The 21,346-nt window shown below is 41.2% G+C and overlaps 1 protein-coding gene and 1 long non-coding RNA gene across 8 annotated transcripts; both read right to left on the bottom strand.

Moving 5' to 3' along the window:
- Positions 1-267: 267 nt before the first annotated feature.
- LOC113019520 (Fc receptor-like protein 5) lies at positions 268-4,573 on the bottom strand. 4 transcript variants are annotated; one of them, XR_013906352.1, is made up of 8 exons: positions 4,493-4,573; positions 3,884-3,919; positions 3,441-3,701; positions 3,116-3,361; positions 2,805-3,029; positions 2,168-2,264; positions 519-603; positions 432-483 (listed from the first exon to the last, which is right to left on the bottom strand). XR_013906352.1 is itself a non-coding variant. In XM_080298839.1 (7 exons), exons 1-6 carry the CDS (start codon positions 4,521-4,523, stop codon positions 2,179-2,181), a joined length of 885 nt encoding a protein of 294 aa, XP_080154965.1. In that variant the 5' UTR covers positions 4,524-4,573; the 3' UTR covers positions 268-603; positions 2,168-2,178. The 4 variants fall into 4 exon arrangements, 2 of the variants coding, with proteins under 2 accessions (XP_080154965.1, XP_080154966.1); XR_013906353.1 differs by lacking the exon at positions 2,168-2,264 and having other exon boundaries at positions 268-483; XM_080298839.1 differs by having other exon boundaries at positions 268-603.
- A 4,951-nt stretch (positions 4,574-9,524) lies between these two features.
- LOC113013371 (uncharacterized) lies at positions 9,525-19,405 on the bottom strand. Of its 4 annotated transcripts, XR_013906355.1 has the most exons (6): positions 19,142-19,401; positions 17,880-17,985; positions 17,257-17,437; positions 17,007-17,170; positions 12,854-13,024; positions 9,525-10,551 (listed from the first exon to the last, which is right to left on the bottom strand). It is a non-coding gene; the product is annotated as an uncharacterized LOC113013371 (long non-coding RNA). The 4 variants fall into 4 exon arrangements; XR_003270821.2 differs by having other exon boundaries at positions 17,257-17,985; positions 19,142-19,405; XR_013906354.1 differs by lacking the exons at positions 17,007-17,170; positions 17,257-17,437; positions 17,880-17,985; positions 19,142-19,401 and adding an exon at positions 16,268-16,606.
- Between the last annotated feature and the right edge of the window lie 1,941 nt (positions 19,406-21,346).

The following is a 21,346-nucleotide window of genomic DNA, read 5'->3' on the forward strand; positions in this document are numbered from 1 at the left end:
CAGACTTTGAACCACAGACAGCAAACTGCACGCCAGCTAAGATGCGGTGTACAGCTTCTTAAGTTAAACGTCATCTCCCAGTGCAGCCATCCATAGCCCAACAGACTTCATTTCCTATCACGAACACGTACGCACTTTGTTCTGACTTTTTTTTTCTCTGAAGTTTCCAGCCACTGAATAATGCTCCTGCTGTTTATAGTGTGCAGCTGTGGCGTGTATCAGTTAGCATCAGACATCTTTCTGAAACCCACAGAACCACACGAGAACAAAAGTGAGACCAAAGTTTATTGATTCTGCAGAAAAACTAGATCACTGCTGTGGAGCAGACAACACGGTCTCCCACTTAGAAATTAAATAGATCGATAGAAAGATCAATAGGGGATCATATACAGTGCATTCCATTACTGCATTAATGCATTACATACTATACATACTCTTGATAAGGCAAGCGTGCTGGCTGTGTAAGGTGATGAGAAAAACACACGGAAATATATGAGTATTACACATCTATGTCCTGGGGTCTTATGGGTCGGTTGGACCAGTAGCTGGAAGTCATCGGCTGGACTGGTGGGAATCTTCAGTACAGAGCTCTGGCTTCACAATCTGAACACACAGTTTAAAACATCATGAGAAACAATAAGCACCTGTGCACAAACCTGGCCCGTCTGTTATATTCATATACAGAGAGTGAGGAACACGTCAAACCAGTTACAGTTCAGACACATCTTAACGAAAGGTTTCAATGTCTAAAGTCTCTCAGGCGCAAACCTGCATTTTAAGTATTAATCACCCTAACACACTGAATTATGAATACTATAAACAGTATATGTGAAACTTCAGATCACACAGCATCTGCAGGTGCACCCCCTGCTCTTTGATACATTTCAACCACAAGATACCGAAGGTCTCACGCAGTTTACAGGAACAACATATAACAGGTGGAGACTGTTGCTGTGGGTTTTTACTCTGACAAAAGGTCAATATTCTGTATCTAGGTCTCCTTTGTTTGCTACGTGTCTTTCTATATGTTTTTATAGAACAACATCCATCCCAGAAAACAATTGAAACATGAACATTGTAACATGTCGTGCATTTGTTTGTCTGAGGTTGTATTTAAATCATTTTTAAACCTACTAAGGGGCGGATCTGCTAATGATGTCAGTGTTAATTTAAACCGATGAGCTCACCGTGCTTGGATCACGTGACTTACATTTTTCTTTTTTAACATTTTTTTAACTGGAAGATACAAAATAAGCTCATCAAAATAAACTGTCTGAGAAGTATGAACCAATCTTCCCACACAGGACAAAAAATGAAAAACAGGCGGATGCTGCTGCTGTGGTTTTACAGTGAGAAAACGTCATTTTCACACCTTGCACATCCTATCTCACTTTTACCTTTAGATCATCTTGGATTTTTCTATTCTATTGTTTTTTTCTTTTCTGCACATGTGCAGAGCCAAACAAGTGTGATGTTGACAAGTGTGATGTGATGCAGAGCCGTGCTGTTAGAATAGAACCAGGAAAATCCAAAAGAAGAGCGTGAAAATCAAAGGAGTACATAAGAGAGTGTAAATGTTGGCCTCATGACAATCTGAGGTGCTTAATTTTCTTCTGCATTTCCTTCCAGCTTTACTCTGAGTCTACATCACTTCCTGTACTTAACATTGTTCTTTGACTTAAACTTTACAGCTTTTATGAGCAAGTCTCAAAGTCTGACTTGACCAGAGAGCCGCAGACAGCTCACTTAGTCTCTTTGGTGAATGGTAATTAAACTGGTTCTTATACACTTGAGTACTCAGAGCACTTTATACAAAATACATCATTCATCCATTCATACAAGCACTTGTTTTCTATTGATTTTTTAAAATTGATTTTATCCCTTAGCTGTATTATATAAAAGGAAGTGTGAAATCAATAGTTTAATTAATTAGTGTAAATTGACATGGGAGGTCTTTATGAGAAGGAAAATCTGAAATGCTTATGACAACACAGTTGTCCAACATTTCTGCTCTCCTTCAAATGTTTCAAAGTCATCCAATGAGTCAGATTAGAGTCTTTACATATTCTGGCCTCTGAGGCTTATGTTTGACACCACTGGTTTAAACTGGAATGCCAGGAATAGCTGGAATTGTTCTGAGCGTTAAGACAAAGAGGAGCAGCTGTACCTGGTCTTTGTTTATATGGGTTTCTCTTTAATCTTGATTTCTACATAACAGATGTCTTCTGTCCTCACTGCTGAGTAGACGGCAGCTAAGGCGCTCTCTGCACAATGAAACACACAGAGAGGACATCAGTGCACATGGTCATAGAGACACTACTGCCATTACATTAATCATTCAGATTATTTATTGTGGGGAAAGTAATTATGATTTTCCTGCTGAATTTGTAAGTATTATTGTAGCTTCCACAGATTGACCCATGAAAGCGTCGAATGAATGAATGAATCAACAAATCCACGAACTAATCAATCAGTTTGTTCTATGTATAAAGCACATAAAGATGTTATAAAGTTTACATATTTGCTGTAATTATTCATTCAATTTATGTTATTTTATTTTATTTAATTTGTATGATTTATATCTTGCTGCTTTATTTTATATATTGCGTTTATATCTTACACTCTTGCCATTATAGTGCACTAATTGAATTTTATATATTCCTTTAACTTTTCTTAAGTCTTTTTTTGATACTGAGGTGAGTAAGAAACAGTATTTGAGTTATCCTGTGTGTCCAAGCAGAGAACTGACAATAAAACATTTTTGAATCATGAATTTTTGAAAAGCCTGAAAGTCGGAGTCTCACCTTGAAGCTTCCTGTCAACATATCGTTCCACCAAAACAATCAGTAAGACCACTAGAGCTATGACACAGAGTGTTCCAGCAGTCAGCAACACCGGGAGAAGAGGAGAGGAAGCGGCAGGAAAGGTCGAGGTGGTCGAGGTGGTTTTAGGTGGAGGTGTGGCTGTAGATGGAGGTGTAGATGTAGGTGGAGGTGTGGATGTAGGTGGAGGTGTGGTGGTGTGTTTGTCTAAAACAAAGCAAACACAGTCATTAAGTTGTCGTCACATTGTGAATGTTGAAACCTGCAGAAACACAGACAGGTGAGTGTGTCACCTGTGACAGTGATCCAGCTGGATGGAGACTCTCCATGACCGCTGATGTCACACTTGTAGAGGCCTTCATCAGACCTGGAAACATGCTGGATGGTCATGTGACCTGTAGGCTGCTTCCTGATGAGGGAGCCATCTTTATAGAAAGCAGCTGGGAGGTTGGAGGGAGTGGTCTTTGTTTTACAGAGCAGAGTGACGTCATCTCCCTCCATCACAGGGAGGACAGGACTCTGCAGGATCACTGATCCACCTCAACACAGAGACAAACTACAGCATTTCATCCATTTACACACAGCTTCATCAACACTAACTCCACACACTCAGCTTACCAGCGACTGTCAGGTTAACCATGTTACTGATGGGACCCTCTCTGGACTCACACCAGTAAACTCCACTGTCCAACAGGACGATACTGCTTGTGGTACAGGAAGAACCAGCTGGTTGTCCCCACTCCTCACACTCAGCTCTGGTGTCTGTGCTTGTGTTTCTCCTCAGAGTCCATCCAGCAGAGCTGTCGTCCTCCTCACAGCTCAGAGACACAGAGTCTCCGTCAAAGAACTGAGAGCTGTTGGGACTCACAGTCAGACGAGCTGTGAGGGTTAAAAATAAGCTTTTCATTAATTTCAAAAGTAATATAAATTATTGTTTTGATGAAATCAGCCTATAGAATGAAAATAAGATTTAAATGTGCTATAGACAAGCATCTACACACCAGATATTTCTGATTCTGATCACAGTTTTAGCACTTTATATTTAAAAGACGTTTACTGACCTTGGTTTGTTGTCCAGTAAAACACCGATGTCAGAACTAAGGAGAAATTACAATTAGGTTAGTATAAAATAAAGACTAAAGAATAAAGGACTGTAGATAATTATTATGTTATAGATAACTATGAAACTCTGGGAAAATGCTGGTTTTGCTACAAGAGATGTCACGTATGGAGTGGGATGATTAAAGCAGGATGATTATGTTAGTTTAAATGAATCAACACTTCTGAGTCACACTAAATGTCAGAATCCTCGAAGCAGAGGTCGAGGAGGGGGTGTGAGAACAATTTAAGGAACGTTGTGCAAAAACTCTTCTTCGTCTTTCATGTAAATTCATAGGTAGATTTAGAAGTCGATAATAATGAATATATAGAAAGAAATCTTTGCAGTATCATTTCCCCTGTAAATGTCACACAAAACTGTCTATCAGTCTTTTTGCACCATTAGGGTTTTTTTTCTCACTGTACTGGTGGCATAAAGAGCACTACCATAACTTGGTGCTTTTATTCTTCTTTTTCATGCTTTTTCCTTCATCACTTTTGATTAACAGAACAGAAAGTAAAAGTTCAACATTTAAAACAAAGAAAAACCAAAAAATTCATGCTTTACTCACAGAGCAGACATAGTACAGACGCTTCCTTCATCGTCCTCTTAACTGACGTGACCTTTTGTTCCTTTTTGTTATAGAGACAAGGTAAACCCCACCCTCTTCACCAACTTGTCTTTTTTCTGTATGTGTAAGATGTGTGACAAATATAAATTAAAACAAAAAATCATTCAATTCAAATTGTAGTTTAAAAGTTATTTGACAGAAAAGAGTACAAAGCTGCACTTTCAATAATTTAACTGCTTTTAGTGTTTGAAAATGTGTTGTGTTGTTTGGCAGCTTCTCTTTTAGCAACACTTTAACAATGAAGAGCTGGGAGAATAGGGATGCAGTGGTGAAATGTTCCCAGTCTTCCCAGATATGCAGTTTTAGCTGTTGAGCACAGCGGGGTTCTTGGAGACTGTTGCCCACAAAGACACTTGCGCAGGCTGTCACCGCACCAGCAGCAGAATCATTGATACGAAACAGGATGGGTCCGTGCTTTACCTTGTTTACATCAAATTCTGACCCTACCGTCTAAATCTCTCAGTATATATTGAAACTAACCAGACCAGGCAGTGTTTTTAGAATCTTTTATTTACATTTGGTTAGTGAATGTGTGAATTGCAGCCTCGGTTTCCTGTTGTTAGCTGACAGGAGTTTCAGCTGGTGTGGTTTCTGCTGCTACAGAATCTCCTTCACATGCGGTGCATTCAGAGAACAGTAAGTATCCTTTTGTTGTAACGAGTGGTTGTTCGAGTCACTTTTGCCTTCCTTTCATCTCAAAATATAAAAAAGGGGTGTTGCACATTCATTATGCAAGTTAGTGACCTTTCACTCGTGCAGACTCAGTGTTGGAGGGCTTGTTGGTGCACTTTAGGGTCAGCAGATGGCAGCACCAGACTATGGTTCCTTGGGACCCGTCACTCAGGAGGACGTGGCTGATTTTTCTTTTTTTTTTTTCCCCCCCATTGACTCATCACACGCAAGAAAACTTGCACACACAGACACACACGCCTGGTGCTAAAACTCATCCATCCTGCTATATCAGCTTCTTGTTAAAGATTAGACTTGCTCCAAATTACAACTTAAATCATTTATCTGCTTTTAGATCAGTTACCACATGCCATACAGTAATATTACAGGTACCAGTGGTAAATTTTGGTATTGCAACAACAACAACAACAACAAAATCCCCCGCTGCATTGACTGTTGACAGAAAATCTTCTAATGTGACAAATCCAAATGATCTCTGTGTTTTAAGATTTTACAAGGTTTTATATTTGAAAAACTTCCTCATAGCCAAATAGGTTTCTTTTTATATGAGTGACATCCTGAGCTAAAGTCTGTTGGCCACTGAAGAGAAAAAAGAGAGAAAAATTAACACAGAAATAAACCCTGAAGCAAAAAACTAACCAATCATCTTTGAGCCCACTGACTCATTTTTGAATTTTCTTCAGATGAACATTTCACCAACATGCTCTAAAGAAAATTCATCACTGGGGCTGATCTATTTAATCTATTTAATCTATTGAAAATGGAGTTTCACTTTATCATAATTGTCATGTTGTGTTTAATGACATATGTCTGAATACAGACAGTGGAAAAATGTCAGTCTTAGTTTTACTGGATCTCAGTGCAGCATTTGATACAGTTGACCACAACATATTACTCAAACGACTGGAGAACTGGGCAGGCCTTTCGGGAACTGTACTAAACTGGTTCAAACATACTTAGAAAACAGGAAATACTTTGTATCAATAGGTAACTTCACATCTGAGCAGACAAGTATCACATGTGGAGTTCCCCAAGGTTGCATCTTGGGACCACTTCTGTTTAACATTTACATGCTCCCACTGGCACAGATTATAAAGAACAACAAAATAAACTATCATAGCTATGCAGATGACACACAAATATATATCACAATGTCACCAGGAGACCGAGGCCCTGTACAGGCTCTTGGTAAATGCATTGAGGAAATTAATGACTGGTTGTGTCACAATTTTCTCCAGCTAAACAAAAACAAAACTGAGGTAATAGTCTTTGGCGCCAAAGAAAAACGATTACAGGTCACCAGAGAACTTCAATCTATACACCTAAAAACCACAAACCAGGCGAGAAATTTGGGTGTAGTGATGGATGCAGACCTAAAAACACATTAAGACAATAACAAAATCAGCTTACTATCACCTCAAGAATATTTCAAGGATAAAGTATCGCCAGCAATTTCCAGGCAAATGGCTGAGGAAGTTGGCTGTCATGGACCTTCTGAACAATGTTTCCGCCCTCCACTTGGCCAACCATCTGAACTGCTCCGTCGCTGCCTCTGGCTTTGCGACCGGCCTCCTGAACTGTTTCCACACTGCCACTGATTTCTGTATGGTCAGCCCTCAGATCTGCCTTACCTATGCTGCCGCTGCTTTCTGCCACACTGGTGCTGAAAATCAGGAGGCAGAACGGCGGGTATTACTGGAGCCAGGGAAGGGAGGAGCTGGCCCAGATGCTCGCCGTAATGGCGGCCACCCAGTGAGAGCAGGTGGTGGAGGCGAGCTGCGGGTCCAGGCTGAGTGCCACCTGTGGGGGGTCGTGGAGCTGGGGACGCTGCTCCAGGTGTAAGTCACCGCTGCTGCCAACCCCACCGGTGGAACCTGGTAATGGGGAAGCGATGGAGGAGCCGTGTGGGGCGCCTGGCCAGCCGGAGGTGGCGGACAAGGTGCGCGGGGGGTCCTCACCTGCCGGAAGAGGGGGAACAGCCGGGTGAAGGGCTGCTCCTGCTGGAAGTGGTGGAGGAGCGGCTCCAACCAGATGAGGCATGTGGGGGGTCTGCGCCGGCTGAAGGAAGAGAGGCCACTGTCCAAAGGGCTGCTCCAGTCATGGGAGCGGTGGAGGAGCCGCTTCAGCCAGTGTGTGGATGAGGTGCAAGAGGGTCCATGCCAGCTGGAGGTGGAGAAGCCGATCCAGGCAGAGATGGAGGAGGTGTATAAGAGTCCGCTCCAGCCGGGACCTTTGGACAAAACCTGTGGGGGGCTCACGACCGTACCTGCAGGGTCGTGCCGGCTCGCCAGGTGGCCAGCGTCCGGACTAGCGTTGCTGCTGCTGGAGGCATGGGCAACCTCCAGAACAGAGATGACCCTATCGCCGGGTCGGAAGCCGGTTGGGAGGAATAGGTTCGGACGGATGGCTCCCTGACCTCAATCAGCCGATGGAGGTGTGTGGTGAGGCATGTTCGGACGCACCTGCATGGCATCCACAATCAAACCCATCAGGTTTAAAAAAACCAAGGAACCATGGTTTGTGGGGTATTGTGGTGTGTTGCATGTGCAGCCGGCAGCTTGTGAGCTGGAGCTGTGGCAAATAAAAATGGCTCAAAACAACAATCTGTGATCCCGCTGTGCCTTAAAAGATTATACTGACTACTAAGTACAATTTCCCTTAACAGTTTATGCTCCTCCTTTTTTCTTCACTACTTACATGGGACATAATGGAAAGCTGAAAAGTTCCTGGGGTAAATTAAAAAAATTAATGGATTTGTGCAGCAGCTCCTTTTGTAGTGAAAACTGAGAAGTGGGGAGACTAAGTGATGCGGTTTTGATGAGACATTCTACCATTCTTTCTTTAAATTGATGTTTTAGTTGCCCAACACATTGGGGCCCCTTTTTAGGAGACCGTTCTCTGTCCACTAAAGGTCCATGAGTTACTTTTTGCAAGCTGTTACTGCACCAGCAGCCTAAACCACTGATCCAAGGTGGGGTGGATCCATGCTTTCATGTCGTTTACACTAAATTCTGCCCCTAACATTTGAATTTCTCAGCACACTTTGAGACTCATAAGACCAGGACGTGATTTTAGAATCTTTTTTGTATTTGGTGAGCCTGAGAGAATTTTAGCCTCGGTTTCCTGTTCTTAGCTGACAGCAGTTTCAGCCAGTGTGGTCTTCCGCTGCTGTAGCACATCTGCCTCAAGGTTTTACATCCTGTGTGCTCAGAGATGCTCTTTTACCTACTTGTGGCACAAGAGAGAGCGGTTAATGGATTTACTGGTGCCTTCAGTGGTGCTCACTGTTGATCTTTGCTCTAGTCTTTGTCTGTATGACAAAAAAGAAACTCAGTGTGGGTAATCTGCATTTTTAGTTTGTTCTTCTGTGAAGTGATATGTAAATTGTCATTTTTCATTTATTGCTATAGTTTACTGTGCTCTGTGACCACTAGAGGAAAACACATTTTAATGTTTCATTGTGCAAGCTAAGAAAGTTAAAGTGTGTTTTAGAAAGCAGAGTCCTTGAACTTTTTGGACCTTCTTTACCTGAGCGTGCCTGAGCCTAGAAGCAATGCAGATTGGGCCTGTTTGTACTTTGATGGGAAACAATCTGGGAATACCAGGTGTGTAAAAGTGCTGTTTAAAATCATATCAGGCCACCTTCCACTAGAGGGCAGTTTTACATAAACAGAAGTGAATTTGAGGCATCTGCCGTCAGTTTCACCAAAATGCTTAGAAGAAAACTTTGGGCATAAATGCAGTTAACTGGCAGCCTAAACAAGTTCCCATGTCTGAAAAACATTTAAATCTTTTTTTTTAAAGAGTTTCACTTTATCATCTTATGTATTTTGTTTTACACTGAAACAGAAAGACACAGTTGTATAAAGCTTACAGTCAAATATCATATTCATGAACTGCATTTCACTCCTCCCAGAACCTTAAATGACTACTTTAAAGAGCATTTTTCTACAAATACATGAGTCCTGCAAGTGAGCAATAAGTAGTTTAAAAGAACTAAAGACAGATGTGAAGAAGGATTTTTCTTTTTTTCCACGCTCAATCAGTTTTACCCCCTCACAGCCATCGGGTCTTTGGCAACTCATTAAGGGTTAGGATTGTTCTGCCTGTTTGGAAACCCCAATTTGAAAACCTTTGGACTGAAAAAGTGCATGTTTAGTAGGTTACAGTAAAAACAACAACAACAACAAGCGAGGACTCTCTACAAGTTGCAAATGGCCTGAAAATAAAGTCTCACAAATTTAATTTCTTCCAATCAAAGCTATTCAAACTCACACATACACACTTTGTTCTCAGTCTTTATTTTCCAGCTTTGAATGATTCATGCTTTAGTCTGGAGTTGAGGTGAAGTTTTAATTATTTCTTTCTTTGCCATCTGCTCCAAACCGAGCCGAGGAATTGGACCCAAACGCAAACTCACTGGAAACAGGACTGAACTTTTATTGCTGAACACAAAACCTAAACTGGGAAGCCCCGACCGACTGACCGACCGACCGAGAGAGAGAGAGAGAGAGAGCATGAGGGCAATCACCACACTGACACAGAGAAACACAGGGCTTACATCTGTGTTTCTCTGTGTCAGTCTCTATGTCCATTCCCTGGGACATAATCAGGAAAGGAAAACAGGAGGGAGACACAGCTGGGAGAAATGGGGGCTAACGAGACAGGTTGAGCTAAGCTGGACACACAAAAATGAGGCACAGACCTTCACAATAAAACAGGAAACAATACACAAGGACACAGACTAAGAAACACTGACTTTACATGGGCAGAACTTAACCTAAACCAGAAGAAGCTTGAACATAGAACACCATCATCATCATCATCATCATCATCATCAAAAAGATCAAGAAAATAACCACAAATATGAAAACTCAAAATACTGGGTCAAAACTGACCCAGAACCATGACACGTGTATCTGCTGGCCGTAACTATTCACAGTTTCCTGTCAGACGTCTTTATGAAACTCACAAAACCACATGAGAAGAACAACAAGGGAGACGAAAGTTTACTGATCCTGCAGAGAAACCAGATCAGTGCTGTGGAGACACCAGCAGGGCCCCACATTTAGAAATAATATATGGCATTAAATGCACAGCATTACATTGATATATTAGTTATATTCTCTCTTAACTACATGTTGCTGAAGGCACATTTGTTTGTTTTTTCTTTGTTTTTGCAGGTTCTTCACATAAAAATCTTCATGAGGTGCTTTGAGGACTCGGCGTGACCTGCAGCTGCATCGCAGTGGCTGGACTGGTGAAATGCTTCACTTCGGAGTAGATGACGTCTGGCTCTCTTGGAAACTCTGGACATACAAACACAGACAGATCAAACAACATGAGGATAAGCACCTGTGTACAAAACCAGGCCTGCTTCTTATGTTTATAGATAGTAAACTGACAGAATGGGGAAATGTCAGTGAACACGTCTGGTCAATACCCGAAAGGCCTTTTCTCTAGACTTAAAGTAAAGGTTTTTTTTAATCTAATATCCAACTTCAGAAATTTACATTAAAAGTCTTACTACATTCTGTCATGAATGAGCTTTTAATCTGAAAGAACCCCACCAGGAAATGTTTAGTTTGGTAGCAGAGAGTCTGAGCAGAGAGGGGACTCTGAAGCTGTCACTATTAGCATTAACCTGAACTCATCATGTGAGCTGTTGAAGCATTAAATGCTCTCCGTGATTATTTTGCCCAGCAGCCTTTAAGTGATTATCACCTTTACTGTGACTATCTACAGTAACTTGGTTGGTTTCATTGGTCATTGATCTCTAATCCAGTTTAATTTAACCTGTTCTGAAGCTTTTAGGACCTCAAATGACTTTCAGTGTTAAACATTAAGTAAGTTTTATGCAAACATATACCGGTAATAGAATATGTTGTACATAACACACACAGCTCCTACATATAGACTCAAGATGAAAACTGAATAGTTTCTGGGGCCTTGTGTCTATTAAAAAACAAACACAATGCAGCATGCTAAAGTGTTACTTAGCCAGCAGTAAAAATGTGTCTTTGTAGGAAAAACAGCTGTGACAGAAAAAAATGACCCACTTTTGGCGGTTACACCAGTGCTGAGTCAGCGTGCTACTTTTACTTTGGTGCTTGGAGCACATTTTGCTAAATTTATACTCTTATAGCTTCACTTATGTTGAAGCTTCTTTCAGTCGTTTCCTTATTCACAAGGGGTCGCCATAGCAGATACACCTGTTTCCTTGGACCCACACTTTGTCACACTGCAGAGACATTATCTTTGGCACTGTGGCGTGAAATCATTCTTAGTAACCACACACGAGTTCAGTGTAAACTACAGCGCGAAGCTGCAGATGTTGTTGTTTCACATGCAGAGTTTAAAACATGCAAAACTGTTAATGTTAGTGTAGGACACTTGGAGATGTAGAAAACACATGGTTCATTTATTCATTTAAATTTATGATATACTATTGTTTTGCATGTTATTTGATCAAAAGTGCAATAAAGAGTTATATTTTTTTGTTGCTCAGATCAGGGTGGATTTTTCTGCCACTTGGCTCTACCCACAAGTTCTGACCACAAAAATTATGAACAGAATCTGTGACAAAAGGCAAAGGCCCTTTCAGAATCCAACACTCATCAGAAATGTGGACTAAGCTCTAGCAGTGGGTGTGCAGGGACTGAATGGCTCACAGCAACACCTCATAGTCCCAAAGCACCCCTGACAGAATACCCTGAGGGAGACAGTTGAATGCCTTCTCCAGGTCTACAAAACACATGAAGACTGGTTGAGGAAACTCTGACACGTGCATGTAAAAATCCTCGAGAGGATAAAAAGGTCTACATTGTGCCTCCTGCATCTGACGTTTTACTAATAAACTGACTCTTCTTTCCCTGGAATGGACTTTCCCAGGGAGGTTGATTAAAGTGATCTCCTATACCGAGCATGCTCAATATCAGCATCTCTCCACCTGCACTGTGCATTGTGTGACCAGAATACCATCGTCCTGTACGCTTTGAGACAGACCAAAAGTCTTTTTCCATGAAATATTAATAATCAGTAAGACATTTGCTCTTAGATCTATTGTTTGTGCAGAAAACAGTGAGTATGTGTGTTTAACAGCTCTGCAGTAAAGCTGCAGAAACTGGAAACTGGACGACCACAGAGCTGCTAGTTTCTGTTAAACACAGGCTGAAAAACACTGTTCAGCATGTGAAGAACAACACTTACATTGAAAGGCTGCGACTAAGTTTTGAAAAATACATCACTAAAACAAGTTAGCTACGCTAGTGTGAAAGGTGGGCTGCACACCAGACATGTCTCCAGTCCTTCAGAAATAGAGACAGACAACTAAACTCTATGTGGGAAGTAAAGTTAGTTTTAAAATATATCATCCATGAAAACAGCTCTGTGATGATTTCTGCCACTCAGAAGATTAAAATCCTTCAACCAGAATGCTAAATTTATACATATTCCACCTGCCATTCTCTCTCAAGAAACACCATCAGATCTAATTGTGGATGTGGTCCCTGCTGGTGAATAAGGAATTTAATTTATTAGTTGTACTACAAGAAGTCATTCTGTGAGCTTTTGAAAGCCTGAAAGAGAAAAAAAACTGAGTGTGAATCTCACCTTCAAGTTGACTGTGACTGGTTTGTTCCATCAAAAGAAACATTAACACCACTACAACCACGAGACAGACCGACGCAGCAGTCACCACCATGGGGAGAAGAGAGTAACAATCCAGAGAGGTCAATGTAGAGGTGGCTGAAGGTGGAGCTGTGGCTGCAGGTGGAGGTGTAGCTGCAGACAGAGGTGTAGATGCAGGTAGAGGTGAAGATGCAGGTGGAGGTGAGGATGTAGGTGCAGATGTATTTTTCTCATTCAGCTCCTGTTATGTCTATCTCCACCTCATCACGCCCTGTCCTTTTGGATACTTTCTCTCCTGTTTCACTACCTGAGCTGGTAAAACTAGTGAATTCAGTGAAAGCATCCTCTTGTCCACTTGACATTGTACCTGCATCATTATTCAAAAATGTCTTCCAGGTTATTGGTCCATCTGTGCTCACTCTAATCAACCCTTCACTGGCGTCTGGTATAGTTCCGGTCTATTTTAAAAATGCTGCTATTCTCCCACTTTTAAAAAAACCTCAGCTAGACCCCTCTCTTTGGAGCAGCTACAGACCAATCTCTAAATTACCGTTAATCGCTAAGCTTCTAGAAAAGGTTGTGGCTAGGCAACTTATAGCAGCTCTGGACAAACATAACATTTGCGATAAGTTTCAGTCCTGCTTTCGCAGAGCTCACTCCACAGAAACAGCCCTTCTTACGGTCTCAAGTGACATCCATCCATCCATCCATCCATCCATCCATCCATTCGCTTCCACTTCTCCTTTTCAGGGTCGTGGGGGGTGCTGGAGCCTATCCCAGCTGTCATAGGGCAAGAGGCGGGGTACACCCTGGACAGGTCGCCAGTCTGTCGCAGGGCCAACACACAGGGACAGACAACCATTCACACTCACATTCACTCGCACATTCACACCTAGTGGCAATTTGGATTTTCCAATTAACCTATCCCCACAAGCTGCATGTCTTTGGATGGTGGGAGGAAGCCGGAGTACCCGGAGGGAACCCACACAAACACGGGGAGAACATGCAAGTGACATTTTGATGAATAATGATGCAGGAAGATGCTCGGTCCTACTTATGTTGGACCTAACATCGGCTTCTGACACTGTTGACCACCACATCCTCCTCGAAAGGCTTAAGCATTAGGTTGTTGTATCGGGTACTGCCTTGAAGTGGTTCTCCTCATATCTACATAACCGATCTTTTTTCTGTGGTGGTCTCCGATTTTAGGTCATCCTCTACCTCCCTTACTTGTGGTGTCCCTCAGGGTTCGGTTTTGGGGCCTTTATTGTTCTTAATATATCTTCTCCCCCTCCAGCATATAATGGGCTCTTTTGAGGACATTTCTTATCACTGTTATGCTGATGATATTCAGTTGTACATCTCTTTTAAGCCCCAGGAGTTATCTAAGCTTCAGCTTTTAAATGACTGCTTAGATTCCATCAAACGTGGCTGTAAATTTTCTCCAACTGAACGAGGGGAAAACTGAAGTCCTCATATGTGCTCCGGACAGATTTTTATCCCAGATAATGAAAGCCCTTGGTCCTCTCTCACTCTATGTTAAAATCCTCTATTAGGAATTTAGGTGTCACTTTTGACTCGACTCTCACATTGGATGGGCATGTGAAATCTCTGGTTCGGTCTTGTTTTCATTTAAGAAATGTTGCTAAGTTAAGCCCTATTTTATCTCGCCCTGAACTGGAGATAGCTATACATGCATTTATTTCCTCACGCTTGGACTATTGTAACTCTGTTTATGTGTCTAAGCAAAGGTTCTCTGGATCGTCTGCAGGTTATGCAAAATGCTGCAGCTGGGCTGTTGACAAAATCCTCCAAGTATTCACATGTGACACCACTGCTATTTCAGCTACACTGGCTTCGTGTTGAATTTAGAGTACATTTTAAGATCCTGGTTTTGACATTTAGAGCCTTGCGTGGACTGGCACCAGCCTACATCTCCGATCTGCTACAGCCCTATGTCCCTAGCAGGTCCCTGAGGTCATCTGATCAGGGCTTACTTGCTATAAAACAGACTAAGATGAGAACTAAGGGTTACAGAGCTTTTGCCACTGTGGCCCCGAGACTGTGGAACTCTCTCCCTCATACATTAAGAACTGTGGACTCGGTAGTTGTTTTTAAAAAACAACTCAAAACTCATCTTTTTTAAACTGCTTTTGGTTAAATTTCTGCCTGTTTTATATTGTCTGTTTTACCCTTTTATTGTTTGTTATCTTATGTGCAGCACTTTGTGACTCTGTCTGGAAGTGCTATATAAATAAAATTGTATTTATTTATTTCTGTAGATGTAGGCGGTGCTGTGGCTGCAGGTGGAACTCATGATATATTATACTCATATAAATCAACCTAAAATGGGAAATAAATTAAAAATAAATTCAATGTAGTCAGAGCTGCCATCCTAATCATCCAAGAACAAAGAAGATTGGAAGCATAGATTTGAAATGTTTTAAAAAAGGTTCATTTGGTTACCTTGGTTTGTTTTGCAGAAAAGCACTGAAGTCAGAGCTAAAGAGAAATGACACCTGTATTAGTTTAGAGTACCTCCCACCAAGAAAAGGAACTTCAAATGTAACTGAGAAGAGTTCATGTCCACTTTAGTCACTCCTTTATATGAAAAATGAAAGACTAATTTGTAGCTGCCATGTCTAAAATAATGTAGCAGTTTTGTAAAAAAAAACAAAAAAAAACAAACCGCTGTGTGTCTGTGGGTTGTCTCTGAGTACTCCACAGTGCAAAGACCTGCCTGTTAAGTTAATATACCTCCAAAATAGGTAATTTCTTTATTTTAGATGTAATCCCTGTGTAAATCATGTTGACTACAGACTATTTATCAAGATAAGCAAAGTTGTTTGAGGTAAACTCAGATACAAATACTGTAAATCAATTTATGGCATCAGAGTGATCAGGGTAAACCCACAGTCTGTTAGGTTTTCACATCACGGCATGAAGCGATATTGACCGAGGACCGACTTACAAAGTCTGCCATTAATTTGCATCATTTTACTAAGTAAAATTAAACATACAGATATAAATCTGTCTTTGAAATATTTGCCTTTTTAAATGTGAACCAGATCAGCCTATCAGTCTGTTTACACTGTGCATTTCTGCTCCCACACCTCTAACACCAAGTCTGTAAAGCTGTTCTTTTAGTGATTACTTCATGTTTTCTGTAGTGGATGCATAAGTAACAGAACCACAACTTTTAACTCGTGTGTCCACTTTTAACGTAAGCTGACATAATAACTAATTCAGTGAAGTCAACTGGAAAGATGCAAAAACTCCTTTTAACCCGCTGCCTGGATCCAGCCTGACTTCTTCTTTATGTCTTCTCCTCCATCATCAGCTATTAGTAGACAGTAAAAGTTCCGAACTATAAAAACAAAGAAATTGTCCACTTACAGAGCAGAGCTGTTTCCTTCATTGTCGCCTTGACTGATGTGACCTTTTTCTTTCTTTTTTGTTAGATACACAAAGTAGGCCCCGCCCTCTGACCCCAAATGTTTGTTTTTTCTCCACATGTGTGTGAAATATAGATTCAAACATTGTGAAACTGCTACATGTCTCACAGCACTGAGCTGCTGCGATGTGATTGGCTCATTAAATACTTGCATTAACAACCAATGCAAAATGTGTAATAAAGTGGTCAATCAGGACAGACTGTGATCAGAATAGTTACTCTTCATAAATGTGCATTTATCTTTGCTTTGAATATTCCTTAAAACTGATAAAGGTACTAACATAAACACTCAAACATGCTGTGCCCTTAAACAGGGGAAATAGTGAGGAGAAGTGAAAGAATGGCACGAACACGCAGCTCTCACTCGTCTGTATTGAGTGAAGGAGAAGACGCGCGAATCCACCTACTGGAGCCCCGAGGCATTACCAATGGATTGACGCACAATCAACCCAGGCAAAACTTTCACTGCTTATCTTCCTCTACCTTCCCACTGCATAATCTATAGAGCACAACAGTCAAAACAACAAATAAAGCAATAATAAAAGCATGACATGAAATATAAGGAACAGAGATGTGCAACTCAAAAACTAATCAAATTTATGATCCACCACAAACATATTGGATAGAAACTCTGCTCATTGAAAGAAGCCTGAAAGAAAAACCTAGGAGTGTGAGTCTCACCTTTGAGTTTCCTTTGAATGTTTCATTCCAGCAAAAGAACCAGTAACTCCAGTACAACTACAACACAGGCTGATTGAGCTGTCAGCAACACAGGGAGACGAGATGAACAGCAGAAGATGTAGGTGGAGGTGTGGATGTAGGTGGAGGTGTGGTGGTGTGTTCCCCTAAAATAAAGCAAACACAGTCATTAAGTTGTCGTCACATTGTGAATGTTGAAACCTGCAGAAACACAGACAGGTGAGTGTGTCACCTGTGACAGTGATCCAGCTGGATGGAGACTCTCCATGACCGCTGATGTCACACTTGTAGAGGCCTTCATCAGACCTGGAAACATGCTGGATGGTCATGTGACCTGTAGGCTGCTTCCTGATGAGGGAGCCATCTTTATAGAAAGCAGCCGGGAGCCTGACATCTTGTTCGTGTCTACATCACTTCAGGGCCGTGCAGAGAGGTTTAAAGGGGCGGGTGCTCAAAGTTAAAAAGGGGCACATTGAACCAGGCTGAATAACAACAACACACATTCATCAAGAATCTAATATGAGCAACAAGGCAAAGCAAACATCGCCGATGTTTTACCTGATGGGTACATGGTAAATGGCCTGCATTTGTATAGCGCTTTTCTAGTCCTTAAGGACCCCAAAGCGCTTTACACTACATTCAGTCATTCACCCACAGGCAATAGCAAGCTACATTGTAGCCACAGCCACCCTGGGGCGCACTGACAGAGGCGAGGCTGCCGGACACTGGCGCCACCGGGCCCTCTGACCACCACCAGTAGGCAAACATGGGGTTAGTATCTTGCCCAAGGATATTTGGCATGCAGCCAGGAGGCAGCCTGGGATCGAACCACCGACCTTCTGATTAGTGACTGACCTGCTCTGCCACCTGAGCTACAGCCACAGTACAATGTTGCTGTTGAGGGGTTTCTGCTGCTCCTGCTGCTGATAGTGCTGGAGGGCAGGGCTGTGTTGATCTGAGACTGTAGACATTAGGAGAGATGGTAGCTGATTAAACAAGTGTCATGAGATAATAACAAAATGCAAAGATTGGTGACAGCGCTTGGAACCATAAGGCAATAAAAAACTGTGAGAAATAATTTAGGCTCTGCCTGTGAATCACTCTTTGCTTCTCTTCTTCCTTCCATCCCATCATTTCATATATCACTCTCCACTTGCTGTCTATCTGAGAACAAGGCACAACTTGCTATTGCAATAAACTATAATCGAATTATCCACACCTAACAACTCCAGCACTTAATCTAAATGATGACAGAAAAATGTTATAGCCCTGCCTTTAGTAGCCTCACACAGCTCCTGCTGTTTCCTCCTCATGTGCTTACCAGGCATGTCTGGACAATGTTATATCATGAGTAATATTTTTTTTAAAAATCCATCTAAATAAAACACACACATGCACGCACACACAGAGACATTTTAGACCTTCTTCAGAATACTGTATATACTATGGGCATCATGGTGCTGATCCAGAATCCTTACATTATTATTTATTACTAGAGCTACAATAATAAAGCAATGAGGAGGGGGGAGTAATAAATATGAAATAATGTATTTATGATGATTCCATTTGTTTCACTATCCACTCTGTGCAGGGCAAAGCTTATTACATTTTTAAACTGTAGAGATACAATCATTTTACTGCTGTAAAATCCAAATTTTGTCTTATTTAAAATATAAATCTAATATAATCTGCTTCTTAATGTATGTTCTTTAAAATACAGCGTGTGTTTTTTAAAATATTATTATAATGCATAATTATGTGGACATGCATATTAGATCGTTTTTTAGTGAAATATAATCCCTCCAGAAAGGCAGGAAATGCCCAGAAACTTACTTTAAAACTAAATATGTTCTAAATACTTTAAAACTAAATATGTTCCCTAAAACGGTGACAGAGCTACAGACCCATGACAGCCTTACACAGGTAGCCAGCAGCTATGACCAGCAGTACTTGTGCAGTTAATAAAAGGACAGGTAATGTTTGTCGCGCTGTTGCACACACAGCACGCTCGTTTGTTTCAGTTCGTCAGTTGCAACAAGACAACTTACCAACGTGTACGTAATAAGCTAATACTCCTGTGTGCTACACACTACAGTGTGCGCTGTACACCTACTTACTGGTTGTGTCGCATCAGTCTGTGTCTCTGAGTTAACTTGTGTTTCTCCTACAGCTCCGGACCGCAAAAAATGCGCGTGCTCTTTGTGAGCTCGTTCCCGGCTCGTAACCAGCGCGTTCTGCCGTCAAGGGCGATCATTGGTTAAATGTGATCATGTGACTGATGCAAGCCAGATCCTTTTATTTAGCAAAACTGTGATTAATAGTTAAATATTATTGTTGAGGGGCACAGATAGGACTCCGCACGCACACACACATTAAAATAATAATAATAATAATTTTTTTTTTTTAAAAAGTTGCCTCAACAAAAGGGCACTTTGGGCACCCATCAGGAAAGGGGCGGGTGCTCAAGCCCCTCTAGCCCCCCCCCCCCCCCCCCCCTCTGCACGTGCCTGCATCACTTATTAGCAAACTGTAAACATTCAACATTTAAAACAAAGAAATTTACTGCTTACAGATTAGACGTAGTAGAGATGCTTCCTCCATCGAAGAATAAAGAAAAAGCAGCAACACTTTTTGTAGCTCAGACAAGCAGCAATAGGAGGCTTCTGCAGCTACAACCTTATGGACGGAGGGGAGGCTTATGTTACAGCTAGAGAAGTCAGGTCACCGATGACCGCAACATGCTCAGACAGCAGCTGCTACTTATACATGACCACCTAATGTGATTGGCCAGTAATTAGCAGTGAAATATTAAATAAATTATTCATTCTCTTAGAGTCAGAAATGTATGTACATTTATCTAACCCTCGGTGTCTCCACCTTGTGTGGGGGACACAGATGAGGTCGTAACATCGTTATATCGTTACGTAAAGCATCACAATTAAAAAGTATGCAGAAAATGACATTTATGGTCAGTGATAATATTTATGTAAACCACATTTTAACAATAGGGATATAAGTATTTTATTAAAAGTTAGTTTGTACTAACTATGTGATCTAAAAGTACCAGATGCTTTCATGATCTTTCAGTGTTGGAGGGCTTGTTGTTGCCATTGAGTGTCAGTAGATGGCAGCACCAGGCTGCGGTTTAATCTTGATCATCAGATCATCAGAGGGACATAGCTGATCTGTGTGTGTGTTTAAACACAATACAAGTAAACTCCCACCGACAAACACCTTTATGTTTCCACACACCATACCAGCGGTCACTTTTAGTCTTGCTACATGTGCTACAAGGGCTGACATCTAACTGAATTTTAAATCCATGGAGGGTTTCTTTCTATTTCTCTTTTGTAAAACCTCCTCAAAGCCAAAAAGGTTTCATCTCCTAGTCCACTGCTCAGGCCTCACACATGCGCATTAGTTTAAAGCAATAGTGAGCACTTTAACATACACAGATGTGGCTCTGATCTGTCATCAGTTTTCTTGGAAACACTTTTACCAGTATAAGTAAATCCATTATATTGTACATAAAGGTGGGCCAAGCATGTGTCCAATGTGTGATAATCAAAGAAAAACCTTTAAGTGTGTAGAAAGAAGAGTTTCATTTCATCATGATAATCATTTTATTTCACAATGAAATAGAAGGACAGCTGTGCATGTACATGACTCCTGTAAGTGAGCATTTGTTATGGTAGCATAAACCGATTAAACAGTTTTCTTTACTGAAGGAATATTTCAAAACTGAGATTTGTGGCCTCCTCCTCTAAACTAGAGAAACTTGTGCGTGCATTTGTGTTCAAAGATTACTGTCCTGTTTTATAGGCTTCAATAAATAATCTCTTTCACACCTGCTAATGCAGAAAAAAATAGCTAAATAGATGGAAAATTTATGAAAAGTGTTATAACATAACATAAAACCTGCAGATACAGTCTGTTTTTTGTTTGTTTTTAAGACAGTTTAATCACAAGATATTAAAAGAATATCAATTAGCTGTAGAGCACAGAGACGTCTGCTCACACACCCCTATTTGGAAAAAAAAAGGTCATCCTGAACCATGATGGAGACAAAGAAGAGCAGCTGTACATTTTATAGTTGCTTCTTCTTGTTTCTCTTTGATGTTGATTTCTCCATGAGTGACATCTTCTGTTCTCACTGCCGAGTCGACTGCAGCTGCATCACTCTCTGCATAAGAAAACACATAAAGTGAGCATCAGTGCAGGCAGTACAGTCCTATAGATACTGCTGCTGTTACATTAACGATGACATAAAAATCATTCAGATTAATTATGCGCCAATATTTTGTGCAGGATTCAAATGCGAC

Source organism: Astatotilapia calliptera, chromosome 3, assembly GCF_964374335.1.
Source record: "Astatotilapia calliptera chromosome 3, fAstCal68.1, whole genome shotgun sequence".
Taxonomy (NCBI): domain Eukaryota; kingdom Metazoa; phylum Chordata; class Actinopteri; order Cichliformes; family Cichlidae; genus Astatotilapia; species Astatotilapia calliptera.

Bases quoted from the DNA above. Each gene is read 5' to 3' on its own strand.
- LOC113019520 (XM_080298839.1), bottom strand. From the start codon at position 4,523: ATGAAGGAAGCGTCTGTACTATGTCTGCTCT. The intron at 3,920-4,492 runs GTGAGTAAAGCA...ATTTCTCCTTAG, and splicing joins GTCTGTACTATGTCTGCTCT to TTCTGACATCGGTGTTTTAC. The intron at 2,265-2,804 runs GTGAGACTCCGA...TTCATTGTGCAG, and splicing joins TGTTGACAGGAAGCTTCAAG to AGAGCGCCTTAGCTGCCGTC.